The sequence below is a fragment of the Erpetoichthys calabaricus genome, chromosome 15 (assembly GCF_900747795.2).
Source record: "Erpetoichthys calabaricus chromosome 15, fErpCal1.3, whole genome shotgun sequence".
Classification (NCBI taxonomy): Eukaryota; Metazoa; Chordata; class Cladistia; order Polypteriformes; family Polypteridae; genus Erpetoichthys; species Erpetoichthys calabaricus.
In genome coordinates, this window is record NC_041408.2 from 95,310,708 (window position 1) to 95,328,967 (window position 18,260).

General features: G+C 50.7%; 1 protein-coding gene across 1 annotated transcript in view; it reads right to left on the reverse strand.

The window, feature by feature from the left end:
* Positions 1-18,260, reverse strand: part of LOC114665777 (CUB and sushi domain-containing protein 1-like) — a 299,098-nt gene that overhangs the window by 59,159 nt on the left and 221,679 nt on the right. Inside the window, exons 30-36 of the mRNA XM_051919387.1 lie at positions 17,021-17,215; positions 12,080-12,196; positions 6,201-6,314; positions 5,514-5,609; positions 4,652-4,855; positions 2,280-2,404; positions 1,067-1,163 (exon numbers count right to left, since the gene is read on the reverse strand). Of these exons, the coding sequence (XP_051775347.1) occupies positions 1,067-1,163; positions 2,280-2,404; positions 4,652-4,855; positions 5,514-5,609; positions 6,201-6,314; positions 12,080-12,196; positions 17,021-17,215 (948 nt within the window). The remainder of the gene's footprint in view (positions 1-1,066; positions 1,164-2,279; positions 2,405-4,651; positions 4,856-5,513; positions 5,610-6,200; positions 6,315-12,079; positions 12,197-17,020; positions 17,216-18,260) is intronic.

Here is an 18,260-nt window from a genome sequence, read left to right on the forward strand (position 1 = left end):
GGAGGAGACCGACCTGAACATGGGGGGAACATGCAGAGAGCACCTGGCACTTGGACCCCTGGTCTCCTTGTTGTAAGGTAGCATCTCTGCCAGTGTGCCACCCAGGATACTCATTCTTACTTTTTTATTAGAAATGCTGCACTTCCTGAGGTACAGTGGTTCTGCTCGTATGGTGTGCCCACATCCGGACTGCTCTGACTCCTCCATTAACACCATTGTTGATTGTGCCCACCTGCTTTGATTCCACTTTGTCAGCTCCTTCAGGACAGGTGGGTGCAGTGTGTCAGACCCCGTGGAGACCCGGTGGCTCATGAGTGGGCCCTCCATGGCAATGCCAGCCTTTGGTGTGGTCACTCAATCAAATCACAGATGATCTGTCAAAGTCTTAGGAGTTTCACAGACAAGTTGACTTTGAGGTGGGCTACGAACTCCGGTGGCACTGATAGGTTTAAGAAAAGAAGCCCCTAAATGATGGCAGATGCTGCCCTCGGTAGCTATTATTCCTATCTGAAAGTCAGCGGGGGGCAGCAGCTGCCAACGATTAGTCAACGCTGCAGGCAGGAGTGGCTCAGTGTGACGTTAGGGGACACGCAGCGCTTGGCACTGGCACAACTGCCAGCCTTCTTTGTCCAGTTCTCCCAGCGTTCTCCTGGGTTTTATTGCCATTTTCTATGGAATCCTGATGTAAAGCTAACAGGCAAAGGGCCTAATGGGGGGCACTTTGTGACAAGAAGGTCAGTGGGCACAAACTGTTGTGCCCCTCAGTACTAAACCCACAGGGTACAATGCTGTGTGAAGGATGGCACACAAAACAGAAGGACAGTGGTGATGAAAAGGAAATGCCAGCTTGACTCGCACCATCGAGCCCACAGCTGATGCCAAGTGAGTGGGTGAGCGAGCGGACCTCCTAACACAAGTGAGCAGTGAACTCCAGCCAACCTCAGCCTGCTCAGGCAGAAGGACGAACGTTCATCAAATGCCAGCCATCCGCATACGTGAAAGAAACGAGAGTCAGACGTGGCGATCAAGAAAGAAAGAAAGAAGGGGGGCACAAATGGGAGCCTACCCGAGAAGCTGCCAAGCTTGGGCGCTGTCAAGTCCCCACCGTCATAAATCTCCAAGGAATCCCAGTTGTGTTCAGTGGCAAAGCTAATAACCTGGATCTGGGAAAAATGGGAAAGGTACGGGTGAGACTCTGAGGGCAGGGAAAAAGAAAGAAAGAAAGAAAGAAAGAAAGAAAGAAAGAAAGAAAGATGGCACTGCATGGCGGACCACTGAGGATCAGCAGCCCCCAAACATGGAAACAGCCTGAAAAAACCCGTCTGTTAATAAGAGAGCGCCTGGCACTTTGGGTCACCTATAATGTGGCGCCTTTCAGATCCGTTACACTTATTAGATGGCGTACTTCACAATACTGTCTGTCTGTTATATAGCGCCTTTCACATCCCTCTTCATATTTACCGATTGGTCATATAGCGCCTGTCACGTCTGTCTATCTGTCTATCTACAGCGTACTGCTCCTCTATTGTGTCTCTCCTGTCTGCTATATGGTGCCTGTCACGTCCCTCTCTCTATTGACCATGTGGTGTCTCCTATCTATCTATGATATTTCACTCAGCCTGTAATATAGCACCTTTTTGTTTGTCTGTCTGTCTGTCTGTCTGTCTGTCTGTCTGTCTGTCTGTCTGTCTGCCTGCCTGCCAGCCACGTGCCACTTTCCCAATGTCTTTCACCTCCGTCTACCTACCTGTCTATTGTTATATAGCGCCTTTCATATTTGTCTATTTAGAATCTCCCTATCTGTTTTCTTATCCCTATTCATTTGTTATATAGCGCCTTTCATGGCTGTCTATCTCTGTCTCTCCTCCAGTGCCCCCATGTCTGTTATATAGCGCCTTTCCTGTGCGTCGGTTTATTTATTAAATGGTATTTTTCTTTTCTGTCTCTCCTCCAGTGCCCCCCCATGTCTGTTATATAGCGCCTTTCTCATCAGTTCTTTTTCATCAATGTAGGGCAGCATGCCCCCGCCATGGGGTGTTATATGGCGCCTTTGCTACTCGTAGGTCAGTTTTGATTTCTCATCATCTCTCTTCCTGCTCATTTCAGGTCTTGTCACCTCATGTCCAGATGTCCCTTTTATTTGTCACCAGGCTGACCTCATGTCCACATGCCCTTATTTATCTGCCCCTCCCCCTTTGCCATATTATCCCATCATTCCCAGTGTTTTCTCTCCTTTCCACCTCTACTCCCCTGTATCCCCTGTGCCCCCCCCCCCTTACCTGGATGCCCGCTCCCTCATTTACGGTGATCTTCCACATGCAGTTCAAGCTGTTCCCATAGGGCTCAGGGTACCCCGGGGACAAGATGGTGCCCCTCCTCTCCGTGAGATTCCCACTGCAGGGCACTGCAAGTCAACAAAGGAGAGAGGACAAGCGAGTGACATTGGTGGCTTTGCTCCTTCATTTTGGTTAAATTTAAAAACACAGAAGACAAACCAACAAATGAATCAGGGTCTTGGCATCTGGTAGAGATGTAAAGGGGTACCAGCTTAAACATCAGCAGGGTGGCACAACAACAGGAGCTCCAGCCCTTTGTTCAGCTGGGCGTCAGCTCTGCTGGTCACATGGAAGGTGACAGGTGGCACAGCAGCTGCCACTCTGTAACCACTAGGGGGCCACACTGCCCATTTTAAAGGGCAGCTCTCTAAGGACAGGACACCTCACTGAGTGCCATGAGAAGAGCCACAGGGGCACAGGGCAGACGGGCGCTCAGCCACCCAGAGCTCACCATTGAGCCACCAGACTCCGCCAAACTGCACACATACCAGTCACATTGGCAGTTAGGTGGCACTGAAAAAGAGCATGACCAATAAAACAAGTGGGGTGGCACATCAGTGGTGCCCGCCTTCTGTAAAATGTCTGATTTAAAGGGCACGCCAGGGAAGGATATGAGGGCTGCACAGCCACTTGCCCGCCACCCACCTATCAGATCAGCAGGAAATGAGCAAGATGGTGGCCTCGTGGCCACGCCCACTAAATCATCCTAAACTCCACCCCTCCCTACTAGACAGGAAGTGAGTGTCATTGAAGGAAGTGACATCATTGTTGGCTGCCTGTGCCATTTAGAAGGTCCACGTGTGGTACCCCAATTCTTTCTGAAATATTTTAATAAGGGGTCACCATTGAGGGTCCTGAGAGAAAATGGCAGCAAACCCGAACCTAGCAAAGTGCCCTGCTGAATAAGGCTGTGGCTGGCAGGAGTAATGGCCACGCCCAAACCCCGCCCTTGACCCCACCCCTCCACAAATGGCCGCCCTTGAAGGAAGGCACCTCAGTGCTGCCCAGTCATTGGCTCTTCACTTGGGTCACCTGACCAACTCTTAATGGAGATAACATGGAGAAGATGTCACCGTCAAGTCCTCAGTAAACCCTTGTGACACTATGGTGGCACAAATTAATAAACTGAGTTGCCATGGAAGCTCACAAGGGAAAGACTGGTTAACACAAATGTGGCACAAAAAAGAGTTGGTATATAGCACCTTTCAGTGAGTGCTGGCACACAGCGCCCTGAGTCGAAGGGGTGACCACACAACTGAGATGCCATCCTCGATGTGACTGTTGACCACGCCCCCAAACTCCGCCTCTGACACCACCCATTCACATCAAGAGCGCACTTGTGTCACCTAGAAGCACATTGGCCACTCGGTGACCAGTGGGTGGTGCTCTCTCTTGGTGGTCCTCCGTATGTCTTCATGGCTGTATGTTTGGTCGAGGACAGCGGGGACGACTGCCTGCCACCTGTGTGAGGAGCATCAGCTGGCACCCACACACCAAACCAAGTGCAGAAAGCAGGAAGGCCCAGACGGTGGGCTCTGAGGAGGCCAGCAGCTCCATTGCTAGCAAGTGGCCTGTCCATGAACCCAGGGGGCCCACGCTGTCACTCAGAGCCACTGCACATGGCCAGTGGGTGGCACACGGCGAGAGCAGAATTAGGCCAACCAGAAATGAAAGCACAGGACAACTGAGACTCCACGCTGCCCCCTAGTGCCTGGGCACCTCCAGTCCTACTAACAGGAGCCCCAGTGCCTGGACAGCCCTTGGGTGCCCCCATTGGTTATTCATGGCTCTGCCAGCAGGCTCACCCTCGCCTACCTCGAAATACCCGCGCCGTGGACTTGAGGAGATTTGGAGCACGTCGGGCCGCTTCTAATCCCACAATAACGGAGTAATTAGCGGAAAGAGCTTCCTTAATATGCGCGGACGGAAAGCAAATGCAGCTGGCATAGCTGGCATAGGCGCTCGCAGGAAAGCGAACCCGGTGGCTGATTATTTCAACGTGTAATTACCGTAATAAAGTTTAACTGGACATGAATTGAGCCTTAACGAGATTAGCAACGGCGAGCAGCAAATCGTGAACCGACCCAAATCAGTCGGGGGGACGGGAGGGGGGGGGGCAGGCGGGAACGAGCAGCTCGCCATTCATTGGGGGGTCATCACCACCACCTCACCTGGGACTCCTGTGGGCAAGCAAGGGGCTGAATGGGCGTCTGTGATGCCACCCAGCAAACCAGAGTGCGTGCAGGGCAGAGGGTGGCCTACCCACAATCCTCTGGGGGGGAGAATCTAACTGAGGACACTCCAGGCATACTCACCCACACAAGATGGCATGGAGTCGTTCCACTGGGCCAGTGCATTGGGAACGGCGTGACACCTGATGGCCCGTGAGCCTTGCAGTAGGTAGCCGGGACTGCATTCGAAGCGCACCACCGAGCCCGCCGAGAACTCAGAGCCGATGCGCCGGCCGTACCGGGGCTCGGGCACCGAGCTGCACTGCGTGTCACTGGTCCGGGGGACGGCTGTGAAGACACAAGAAGGAAGTGAGCATTAAAAAGGGCAAAAGACGCTTTGGTCTTGCACAGTAAAGTGCCATCATTAAGGCCACTGGCACTGCCAAGGTAAAGAACACGGTGCCTTAAATGCAGCAACCAGTGAAACAGTCAAGCGCCACCTGCTGCACAGAGCTGGTAACTGCAGCTTAAAGGAGGAAAAAAGAGAAAAAAAACAGAAATGGCAAACAAAAAAAGACACCAGCAAAGCTCAGGTGCCCTCCAGAATGTGCCATCTGCTGTCCTAACAACAGGACCCCCAGTGCTGACATTCACAGATTCTGCAGGCCTGGGCGAGTATTGGCACCCCCTGTTGGCTACTCATGGGGCACACAAATGCCATCCAAACACACCAGTGGCCTTCAGATGTCCTTTTATTAGCACGGGTTTGACCAATGAAAGGAGACCCACCAGCCCCCCACCCCCCAACTCTCACTGGGTGAGCTGAGTTGTCCCACCACCACATGAAGGTCCTTTTAAGGTGCTGTTGAGGATTCTGCTGCACCCGCTTGTGTCACTTCCCAGACTGACTGATTGGTTACATGCACGTCCCTTGAGTTCCACTAGGTGTCCATCAACGCACAAGCCAGCATTCTGCGCGGGCTCTGAAGACCCCAAAAACACTCACCCTGGTAGACGAAGTGGAAGCCTCGCGCCGATGCGCCACTCTTGGCACTGAACCTGATCAGGATTTGGTTGGAGGTGGCTAAAGGCAGAGTCTCCCCTGCAAAAGAAATGGCAGTTAGACCACCTGCAGTCCGGACGTTAACGGACCACTGGGGTCACAGGTCACGTCACCCTACACAGGCAATGACAAAGGGAATGAAAGCCGTTAAGCAGAAATGAGGAACTCCAGAAGACCTGAAAACGAATCCGGTGGTCTCGTGGTCCGCACCTGTGGTCAGGAGTCTGAGATTATTGGAGTGTCATTGTCAGTGACAGATGGGTGAAGGGAAGGCGCTATATAGGAGATAAAGAGACCACACAGATGTGAACGGCACAATAAAAGAGCTTAGATAGGCGTGATACGCACAATGGACAAAAAGACACCATGAAACAATAGAGAGCCATGAAAGGCACCATATGATAGATAGATAGATAGATAGATAGATAGATAGATAGATAGATAGATAGATAGATAGATAGATAGATAGATAGATAGATAGATAGATAGATAGATAGATAGATAGATAGATAGATAGATAGATAAGGTATTGGTCAACCAGGCACCATCAAGGAAGCTTGCATGGATCAATCAATCAATCAATCAGCCAATCAGACTCCTCAGGGACTCCTATTCAAGATGGCGGCTCACCTGTGTGAGATCCCGCCAGTGAGCTGAGAAGCCTCGAGTTTTGATTCGCTCCATCAAACAGCTCCACGACATCATTGAGCGCAGTCTGAAAATAGGCAAACTGTCCAAAGACCACTGCAAAGAGAAGATGAGTCGTGTTAATGTAGCGCCCCCCAGTGTCACAGCCTTCTTCTTCACCCTCACATTGACTTTCACGGTGGTCAGCGGTGGCTGCTGGACTCGGTGCCCCCGTTCACACTGGTTTAGCGTGAATACATTAATCACGTGTTCTTTTCTTGGGTGGGTGCTTATATATCTGGTTTAGTTGCATGATGGGTGGTCTTGGCCCAGTTATGGCTTCTCCTGGCTCGTTTTTCGGTGCCCTTGTGGCCTGCCAATTGCTCAACATACCTGGCAGAGCAGCGTGGGGTCTCGCTCAGTGAGGATGTGAAGAGTGTGAACACCTGAAGCCCACCTTCTCTGCTGAGTTTATGGTAGGCACTGCAGGGTTGGGCTTTGCGGTTTTTTTGACTTTCCATGTTGTCCGTTTCTTTGGGTCTCTTTAAGTCCTTCAACATCTCAGTTTTCAGCCCCCCACTCGGCTCGTGTTGTTTTCAGTTTCCGTGTTGCCCCCCACGACTTTCTAGACGGCTGGTCAGATCCGACTGAACCTGCCATTTCTACAGGAGGCGCTCCAAGACAAGTGATATTGACAGCTAAACCTCCCATGATTCCTTCTGCAGTTTCCTGTATGGTTGTGCTTTTCAGTGACCATCACCAGCAGGAATAGCGGGCGCCGATGACTGGCGCGAGTGTGTCACTCATGTGCTGTGGCATGTGGCGCGTTCAGGGCTCCAGAGAACCTGTAATGTTAAACTCTGGGGGTAGAAAAACCCCAAACATCATCAATAGAGAAGCAGCGAGATGCTCAGAGAGGACTAGTGGGACCCCTGATGCCCCAGGAAGCAAGGCCCAGCGTCTTCTCAGGTGACAGCGTCACAAACGTGACGTAACACTTGGGGACACGCATTCTAGAAAAGTTTATCAATAATAGAAGATGAGAGCGACTATGAATTGCTCCCAATTTTTCTTTATTTCGTTTCACGCATTAAGTGAAATCTGAAGGTTTTGTTTGCTTGTCTGCCGTGTCCTCTGTGTCCTTTGTGTCCTTTGTGTCCTCTGTGTCCTTTGTGTCCTTTGTGTCCTCTGTGTCCTTTGTGTCCTTTGTGTCCTTTGTGTCCTCTGTGTCCTTTGTGTCCTTTGTGTCCTTTGTGTCCTCTGTGTCCTTTGTGTCCTTTGTGTTCCTCAGTGTTTATGATTTTAGGCCTTAGGCCTTTTTGAGGGTGCGGGCCACAGGCCTCCATCTAACTGCTCAGGCCTTGTTGAATTTCCACAGCAGGCCCACCCGCCCCAGGTCAGCTGTGGACCCCCACCAAAAGGTGCAATACATGGGGGGGGCTGCCAACTGTGACAACAACTGTCGCGTCACGAGAAGATCGGGCGTCTCTAAAGGATCAGGAGGGATTGTGTGTGTGTGTGTGTGTGTGTGTGTGATGTGGGAGGGTCGGGGGTCCGAAGTCTAACGAGTAAAAACAGAGCGATTGTTAAAACCGACACAATTAGGGAGAGCTGCAAATCACACACAGAAACAATGCGGCCGAGGAGCGTCACTTCACAGAAAGCCGAGTGACGACACCATTGAAGTGCGGCAAGTAGCAAATAACGAAGACGAGCGCCGGCAGAGCGCCAGCCACCAACTTTAAGGGGCTTTGAAGACGAAGCGTGTGAAGGGGCTGCCAAGTCGCGTGAAGACAGAAGATGCTGAGGAGGTGGAGAGAAAAGCCCAGTGGGCACGAGTGGCACATGGACAAACGAGGTGTGGCGTGGCGTGGCGGTCACGTCAGGTGGAGAGGGCAGTGTGTGACACGCCGGCATCATGCCAGCATCTACAGAGCCACATGTGGTGAACGAATTGTCATTTTTGGGCGGGGCATCAAGAAAACGGGAGGGCAGTTGCTAAGTAACGGCACCCCAGACCCCCTGCAGAGAAGCCCAGTGATGTCCACCAGGGGGCGCTCAGGCGCAGAACGTTTTTGCCGAACGGCTCTGACCGGTGGGCTACGGGTGACCAGCGTTAGAAAGCTGCAGAGAAACACAGGAGTGTGACTGAGGCCTTTGGGGGAGACCACCGTGTCCACATGTCCCTTTTTAGGGACTTTCCTCAGTCACACACTTCGACTTATGTGACATGACGCTCACCCCTAGCGACCAGGAGGAAGGCCTCATTGTCACTGCTTGTGTCACCAGCATTTTATAATCCTTCCTTTATTCAAAGGCGCGTTTGTCCCTCCAAGGACCCCCAAGCCCTTTTTTTCAGTTTGCTATGCTACAACGTGGACCTCAGAAAACATCTGTGCTGGGGGACCCCGGGGTCACAATCATGCAGTCATTCAGTGCGGTACAAAAAATACAAATCCAAAGGGTCCTGGCGGTGCGGCACCCCCTTCTGTTCTCTGCTGTTGTGCCTGTGCCCGGGCGCCACCACAACCTTGGTCTTCGCTTCCTCTTCTTGGCCCCCTAAACTGAGCTGTGACCATCACAAGGCCTGCTCTGCCAAACAGCCAGGGGTTTCGTGGCCTCCCCTCTCCCTTGGCCTTTTGTTCTGTCCCTCTGAAGCTCGTCACAGTCCGGGGGGCCGAAGCTGAGTTTGTGAAACATCAAAGAGGATCATCTGTCTGAAATTGGCACGAAATCCCCTGACCAGAAAACACAAAGACGGGAATTGAAAGAAGAACTTCGAGCGTCCCACCAAACGTCTGCTGCGGCCCCCCGGATTAAACAAATTGATTTCAAAAGCACGGATTTTCTCCGCTGACATTTAGTTGAAGATGCAGGTGTCACGCCAAGATTAGGACTGTCAAGTGTTGCGCTTCTCCATCGATTCGGGTTTCTCACCAAACAGGATTTGTTCATAAGGTCAGGGAGACGGGGGGTCCATCAAAAACACCCACCAGCGGCTCCTGAAGTCCTCACCCTGCTGAACACTCGGAGTCCTTCATTGAGACGTCAGGCCGACGTCACGATCGGCCAGCGGGCGCCAGGGTGGGCTTGATTATTTCACATCTCCCCCCCCCCCCACGTGCAGACCACCAAACCCTGAGAAAGGCGCAATATTAATTCAATACATTATTATTGTTATTTGAGGTGCACAAACGCCTGTGGGCTTTCAGGATGGTCTTGACCTTAGCGTGCGACCCACCCAGTGACCCACAGCTCTCTGACCCCCTCTAGATGGGTGTTGGTCACTTTGTGTGTTTATACCCACATAGTGTGGCCCGTAGGGGGCGACTCACAGCCCAGAGTCCTGCAATGGCAGCAGTGAGGGACCAGGAGGACAGACGGGACCCTCACCATGAAGTCAGAAAGCCCAAACCACAGCCCACCATGTCCATGTCGGAGGTCACTGCCCTAATTCAAATTCCGCTCCCCAAATCCTTTTGTCCTCAGATAATCAGGAAGCACACGGCGCTGACCCCTATGTGACGGTGACGTCATGTGCCACGTACTTCAGGTGGGCCTCTTTAGCAATTCACAGGCAACTGCTCCATAAAATGGGGGCGCCAACAGAATACAAAATGACATGAGGAGGACTAGGAGGGGCTTCCTGGGTCCACCATGGACAGGAGGCCCACCACCTGCACCCAGCCAGGTGGTGACAGGAGCAGAGGAGGAGGAGGAGGAGGAAGGACCACAGCAGTCTGAAGAGCTGCTTTGGTGCATTGAGGGGGTCTTGAATCTGTGAAATGAGCGCTGAGCCCAACTTTAAAAAGGGGTCCAGGGTGTGGGAGGCCCCCCATCTGCCACTAGATATATCAGTGACAAGAAGACAGTGGGACAGTCCCACTAGGAGTTAGCAGCTTGAAGGTGACGGGGGCACACGGCATGAAACAAAGTCACAAAGCTGAAGCCCCTCCAGACACAGAACCAGGAACAGACCCCCACCTGCCGCCTGGACGTCTCCTCGTGTCCTCCTGCCGTCTCCGAGCTCATGTGACTGCCTTACAGGGCATTATGGGAAGTGTTCACTAGGAATGTCAAGTGTCCCATAATGCTCTGTTCCGCTCTCAAGAGATATTCCAGGTATCCCATAATGCCCTTAAACGGCTACACCAGTTGGGCGGCACTCCAATCCTCCGTTTCCAGGGAGACACCAGCAGCCTCTGCAGGACCCTGAAGTCCTGCCCTCTAGTGGACGGTGGGAGTGTTGTAACAGCCTGCTGTTCCTGCCAGGGGTCTTTTAAGGCCTCAATCCTGATGTCCTCGGTCAGCCTCATCGTGACTTGGATTCACTTGAAGACAAAATGTCTGACCAAAGAAGTCGTCATGTGACCACTGGCCAGCACAGATGCCAGGACCAGAAGGGCAACCCAAACGAGGACGACGGCTCATTAAAAAGTCAAATGACTGAGCAACACAAAGACCCCTGCGCCGCTGAATTGACGTCCTCTGAGCTGAGAATGAAATGCTGACATCGTATTAGTGCCCGCTTTATGAACCCTCTATTGCTGCTGCTGCCACCCTCTGGCATCTTACGGCTCTGCTTGACAGAAGCTTTCCCGTTGTTAGAGCGGAACAGGGTGACCGTGATGGACAACAGAGCCGAGGAAATGCCCAGCACTGTCTGAACTCGTCACTCCTGCTCTCGGCCCCGCCCAGCCAGCTGTCAATCAAGCACCAAGCCCTGCCCAGTCTACCCAAGCACAGCAGCCTGTCTGCTGTCAATCAAACGTCTAGCCCTGCGGCAGCAGGATGTCACTCAGTCAGGTGACCTGGGCCCGGGTGTGACTCGGTGAAAGTCTCTGCTGTCTTTCCTTATGGATGTCCTCTCCTTTCTTGCTGGATGGGTAGGTGCCACCCAGCCTGTTGCCACTCACACCTCTAACCCCGCCTAGCCTGTGATCACTCAGATACCTACCCCCCCCCCCCCCCAGTCTGCTGTCACTCACTCATCCCGCCCCACCCTAGTGTGGCAGTGTCATGACTTGGAGTCCAAAAATGTTAACTAGAGGGGGAAATCCCATCCAAAACCCTGGCTAGACACACAAAGAGCCTCTGCAGAATCTTCCTAAATTAAAAGTTGAATGTCACAAAGTGCTCTTCAACATCAATGAAGGTCCATGGAGCACAAAATGGCGCTGCCTAAAACAAGAAGGCCATCCAAGCTGAACAAAGTCCCAGTAAAGAATCCAAAGATGAAGTCACGAAAAACTCCAGAAATATCAAAGAGCACAACACAAGGAAATGGGGAAGACCCTCCAGATTTACATGGCAGAGGGCAGCTCCTGGCACCTCTTGGGGGGGACCACAAAGCACAAGGCACATAACAAAGGCAGCTCGTATGCTCAAAGAAGAAAAAACAACTCGCAATATCAAACCTGCACAAGGAAGACAAAAAGCAAAGATCTGAACCCCAGCCAGTGGAGGCACCCTGGCAGAGACATACCAGGCGGTCAGTGGGCACCACTCTCATCCTTTACCAGCTCCTATCGCCATCTTTCAATGTAAATGATCCTTTATTGGCTCACAGCGTCAGAGGTGGGCACCACCTGTTGGAATGCATGCTTGGAGTAGAGTGTGTCCCTAGTGACATTGTGGGTGGGTGTGGTGACTACAGTGGGGGGACTGCTGGGACAAGTTAAAAAAATCACAAACACCCAAAGAAACAGCCAACCGGGGACCCAGCTAACCACATTGCTCAGACCTCTCTGATGGGGGGCCCAAGGCCATGGCAGGTGACACTCACACACACACGGACAACTCAGCAGCCACTCGAGGGGCTGCCATCTGCCTCTCGTGCTCAGAGGGTCACCACGGCAGGGGACACAGCGGCGTTTACTCACCAAATTCCTTGGAGACGCTGATGGAGTAGATGCAGGTCTGCCCGGCGGTGTAGTTGTGTGGATAATTCGGGGACAGGACCACCCCGTCCGGAGTGGTGTACTGACCTCCACAAGGCGCTGCGGGAGGAAAAGGAAAAGATGAGCAGAGCAGGTGATGGCACCAGTGTCTTTGACTAACCCGCCTCATCGAATGGCGCTGCCCCCGGGTACCCCAGCCCTTTGTCATTCCAGCCCTCTTGTTCGTCTGGCCATCTTTTAAAGGAGCTGTGCCTCTGGTGTTGTGGCCAGCGGTTTCCTGGTTCTCCTCTCCCACCTGGTCAATTGCAGGCCTAAAGCCTGCTTCTAGAGTTTGGCTTTAGCTGAGGCTGATTCTCGTTTCGAGAGCCCTGGCAGATCACAACAGGCAGCGCCACTGTGGCAGAACAACTAAGAACAAACACGACAGACCCTCTGATCAGATGCCAAGCTGGAGTCAACCAAAGAATGGCACCGAGCCCAGGCCAACAAAACCGAAAACACAAGCAGCCAGAAGGCCTTAAAGGCTTTGAAGAGCCCGGCGGACCCCTCAGGCGTAACATACGGCCATTGTAGTCAAATTATCAAACAATCAAAAGGCACAGACGGTGGCAGGCGACGCATGGGGGCACAGGGCTACTCCACTTTAAGGGGCTTGAATTCCACCAAGTGACATCAGAAATAACCATCTTGAGGTTCATGTGTGAACAAACATGGCAGTGCCACAGCGATGCCCTTTATCAGCAATACAAATGGGATGGCGGGCACACAGTGGGCACATGGCGCACACAGCAGAGCAGAAAGACATATGGCACCCCCTCTGTGTCTGTCTGGCAAAGCTGCTCCACAACGAGTCAGTCCGACTCGGCCACGATACACCACTATCCATAGGGCAATACCAGCTTGGAAGTCCGAGTTCTGCCCAGAGTCATCGGGAATTAAAGCAGTCGGGCATCATGTCACTTTACTGAAACAAGCTGCAATCTCCATTGACAATACACAGTGCCCACCTAATGTGAGTCACCATCAGCGCCAATTGAACCCATCGGGACAGAAAAGTCAATCAAAGTCACTAGAAGGGTGCCAGTCAGATCAGAAATGCCAGCTTCATTCTTCTGTAAATTCTTTTTATTTTTTGTAAAGGAAGGACAAGAAGCGTGAAAGAGAGTTGGGGCTCCAGTGGGTGGGGGAGGTGGGGGGGGCTGCCATCTCATTGGCAGTTTGTGACCCAAAAACAAATGACATGGTGCAGCACGGCACCCCCTGGTGCCACCACACTGGCATAGCAAAAGCACTGCCACATCACGCACGCTGCTGCCCGGCCTGGCATTCACTTCTTGTAGCCTTCCTGTTTGTGTTGTTTCAGAAGTTTTCATCTTTTGATGTTAATTTGGATTTTTATTTAAATTGTAGGATTAATTATTTGGTCTGCCATTTGTGTCTTTTATGCCCTTTCTTGTGGGGATCCCACCACAGGAGCCCCTGCTCGTCTCGTTTGTCCCCATTGTCTTATTGGGTCTCGTTTGCTGATTGTCACCAACTTTTCATTCCTTGTGTTAGGACCACTTGGCAAAGGCCAACAATGAAAGAAGAATAAGCATGAGGAGGAGGGGGGCACAGCAGAGGGGTGGGCATCAAAAGGGCAAGAAAAGCAAATGTCCACACCACAGCAGAAGAAGGTGACAGCAGTGACCCTTTACATCTAAAATTTCCCACTAGCCCCACCGGAGGACATCGGCTCAGTGGATTAAAATACACAAAGTGGGGGGCAAAGGGACCACCTTCAATTCGACTGGCATTTCATAGGGAAAGGCTGAGCAGTGGGGCCCTCTAGTGGTGACGGTGATGACATTTAGCCAGGCTGAGCCCCTCAGATATCATATTGAGCCCCCTAAACCCACACTGCTGGGTATGTTGTTAGTGATTGGAATTTGGGGATTTGATCACATTGAGCCCCCTAGGATTTCAAATGCCCTCCGTGCCCATTCTATCTGCCAAGTCGAGGCTGAAAGGGCATTTTAGAGACCAAATATGCGGCTAGAGGGGGCAGTGGGGTGGCCAACAGTGTTAGGTGCGCCTTGGGGGTCCCCAGAGTCCTAAGATCGAGACCCCAACAAGTCACGCCTTGTCTGTCTACTTCACATCAGCATGTGCCAGCTTTACTTGGCATCACCACAAGAACGGCACCAGGGTCCCAAGTGATGTCCCACGCATAGCTGGGCGGCTCACAAATATTTGTCAAAAGGGAAAAACTAACGCGAGGGTCGTTCTTCTAAACGGATTGGCCATCTTGTCCTTCTAATGTGTTCATACCGACTCATAAAACTGAACATCAAAAGCCAGATAAGAGCGGAAATCACGGAGACAAATGGCTTTGATTAGAGCGCGCGACCACCGGCGCCAAATGAACTCCGTTTAGCGCCCAGTAATTCATTTCCATCAAAGCGACGGAGGAAAAAAACGAAAACGATCAATAAAGGATGAAAAAAATCACACAAAAAAACACCAAAAACACCGAAAATCCGACAGTTTAGTGACCCAGCGGAGCAAAACGCGACAAACGAGGAGCCTCGAAGTGGCGGCCATCGAGCAGCGCGGCTCACGGCGCAAATCACCGGCATGTCTGCGGAAATAGAGTCGGGCGGGCACGGCAAGCAAACAAATGGCGATGGGCTCGGCAGACAGGCAGGTGAGGAGATAGATGGCGCAAAACAGAAGAAAGGTGCTATATGATAGATAGATAGATAGATAGATAGATAGATAGATAGATAGATAGATAGATAGATAGATAGATAGATAGATAGATAGATAGATGAAAGGCACTATATAATAGATAGATAGATAGATAGATAGATAGATAGATAGATAGATAGATAGATAGATAGATAGATAGATAGATAGATAGATGAAAGGCACTATATAATAGATAGATAGATAGATAGATAGATAGATAGATAGATAGATAGATAGATAGATAGATAGATAGATAGATAGATGAAAGGCACTATATAATAGATAGATAGATAGATAGATAGATAGATAGATAGATAGATAGATAGATAGATAGATAGATAGATGAAAGGCACTATATAATAGATAGATAGATAGATAGATAGATAGATAGATAGATAGATAGATAGATAGATAGATAGATGAAAGGCACTATATAATAGATAGATAGATAGATAGATAGATAGATAGATAGATAGATAGATAGATAGATAGATAGATAGATGAAAGGCACTATATAATAGATAGATAGATAGATAGATAGATAGATAGATAGATAGATGAAAGGCACTATATAATAGATAGATAGATAGATAGATAGATAGATAGATAGATAGATAGATAGATGAAAGGCACTATATAATAGATAGATAGATAGATAGATAGATAGATAGATAGATAGATAGATAGATAGATAGATGAAAGGCACTATATAATAGATAGATAGATAGATAGATAGATAGATAGATAGATAGATAGATAGATAGATAGATAGATAGATAGATGAAAGGCACTATATAATAGATAGATAGATAGATAGATAGATAGATAGATAGATAGATAGATAGATAGATAGATAGATAGATAGATAGATAGATAGATAGATGAAGACACCACATAATAGACGGACAGGTGGACGGGTGGAGGGCGCTGTAAACTACACAGATGAGGTGAAAGGCGTCATATCCCAGACAGTGCAGAACGACAGCCACAGCCCACTGGTGTCTCCTGCGACTTCTCTTTCGTTGGCATCGTGAAGCGCCCAGACACGGGTTCAAGGCCTCACCCTCGCCACTTGTCCAGCCTTCCTCTTTTTTAGACACTGTGCCCCTTAAATGAGTTCTGCCATGGCCAATGTTACCCCTGCCAGTCTCCGCCTTGTAAAACTCAGTGCTCATTATGAAAGGCGCTTTATAAAGCAGGCACTAAGTAAACAATTGTCAGGTGGTTCAGTCTAACTGGCAGAGATTATTGTTGTGCCCGGCCTCCACTGGTGGTCCACAGTCCAGAGAGTCTGGTATATACAAAGTGACCGGTGACAGACCGCCAAGTCCAGTGTTCTCTTCCTCGGCCCCCATCTGACTGATCCACTCGGCCCGCTTTGGTCTTCATTATTTAGTACGGGGTGGGGGGCACCCTACCCCTAACCCAGCTATAAATTGAGGAGAAGAGCCCGAGGTAAATGTCTCAAGTCCAACGTCTTCATGGTACCGGGGGGAGACCATGACAAGGTGGCACAATGTGGTGGCATTCAGCAGGACTGCAGGTGGTCTCAGATGGCGCCAGCTGCCAAGAAGAGCAGCTCGGCGAGACCCTTAAGTTAAGCCACCCAATTAGACTCGATGTCGTGGTGTCATAATAACGAAGTGATTTACGCCGCCGTCACTCGGTAATTGGATTACGGTGCCAATGAAAAGCCTGCAAACAGACCACCGACATCAATCAAGTAAAACCCCAGAAAATGAGCAGCCGGGGGGGAAGGAGATGCTTTCCCCTCTAACAGCTGGCATGCTGGACTTGAGTTCAACCTCTGGCTGGTCAGTGCCCGTGCCCACTTTGCCTCCCCCCATCCCAGCCTCCACCCGGTACTTGCCCATGTACTCCAGCAGGGCAATCTGATTTAGGGTGGGCTGTGCTCCGGTGACAGGTGACGTTTGAGATTTTCCTGGAGGTGACACCCAGTGAGTCTGAGCACAGGCCACCTGGAGTCCGGTGTAACGAGGATGCTGGCCTTCAAACTGGCCACTTTGTTATATAGCGCCTTTCACACAGTAAAATGAGAGGTCCACACCCAGTCAGTGGCTCTGGGAGCTCAAAGGTTAAGCACAGAACAAGCCCACCAGTCTGTCCCCTCATGACCCCCCAACAAACCCACCCAAGCCTGCTGCCCTGATACCTACAGTGGGCATGACATACCATGGCACGATGGCAGAGCCTTATCCCAGATGGGTTTCCCGTCCCCTCCGATGATGCACGCCAATGTGGCCAGCCCAACGCTCTTGTACCCAGAGTCACAGTGGTAGGTGACCGTGGAGCCCAGCTTGAAGTCTGTGCCAATGCGACTTCCATTCATGATGCTGCCCGGGTCGAAGCAGGCCTCACGTGGCTTTTCTGTTGAGAGAAGGAGACAATCGAAGGGGCACATTAAAGGTCAGCTTCAATAAGCTGGCATCGATAACAAACAGCACAAATCAATCAAGGCTTTCAATTAGAGCCTCACCGAGCTGGCACAGTGGCACACTGCCTGGCATGGGGGCCTCACAGCACCTGGACCCTGGATCAGAACCCACTTATTTGGACTGGGGACACCAAGACGTAGCTAAGTGGACTGATTAATTGGACCTCCTGTCTACCAAGGGCCTGGTCAGTAATGGGAGATGGGCAGCTGTCAAGCTTCACCCAACATTAACGGACATCAACAGATCCGTCAAAGGTAACTGGCAAAGCTGGCACTGAGGAACTTGTGGGAGTCAAAAAAGAAAGAACAGGACACCACCGTGGGGTCCAAGAAGAAGAGGCCAAAGTGATCTGGACAGAGGATGAAGGCCATAAGAGTGTAGCAGTGCTACTTAAGAACTGCATCTCCCAGCAGTCCCTGCTGGGGCTGCTGGGGTCAAAGGTAGCCACAGGCAGATAAAAGGATGGCAGAGGGCAAAGAGAAGAAGAGAGTTTTGTTTTTGGTTTGTATTGTTTGTTGCGGTTATTTGTCGTCTCTCCTGCTGTTATTTGAACTCTGATCATTGTGTCTTGGACTGTATTTGTTTGTTGGGGTCTGGATTGTCTGTCTACTTGTTCACTGAGAGCTGTATTGGATTATTGGATTTTCCGGAAGAGTGGAGCGCTCCCGAATCAACCATCAACCATCAACCTCATCAGTAAATACCGGTAGGACTGTATTTTCCCTTCTCCATTGCAACTTACAGATCGCTGGACTTAACTTGGTCACTATTCGTCTTTCAACCTGTTTCTTATATATGGACTTGGCTGTGTGGTGTTTGATTTATTTTGTGTATGTGTAATATCGCCGAAGGGGTCAGGGGTGGTATTACTGTTTTATTACTCAATTCATGTCATTATATTTATAATTGTTTGCCATTCCCAGTGTGCTTATTTGTCTCTGTGGTGAGAGTGTGTGGGTCGATCCAAGGCTGGGGAC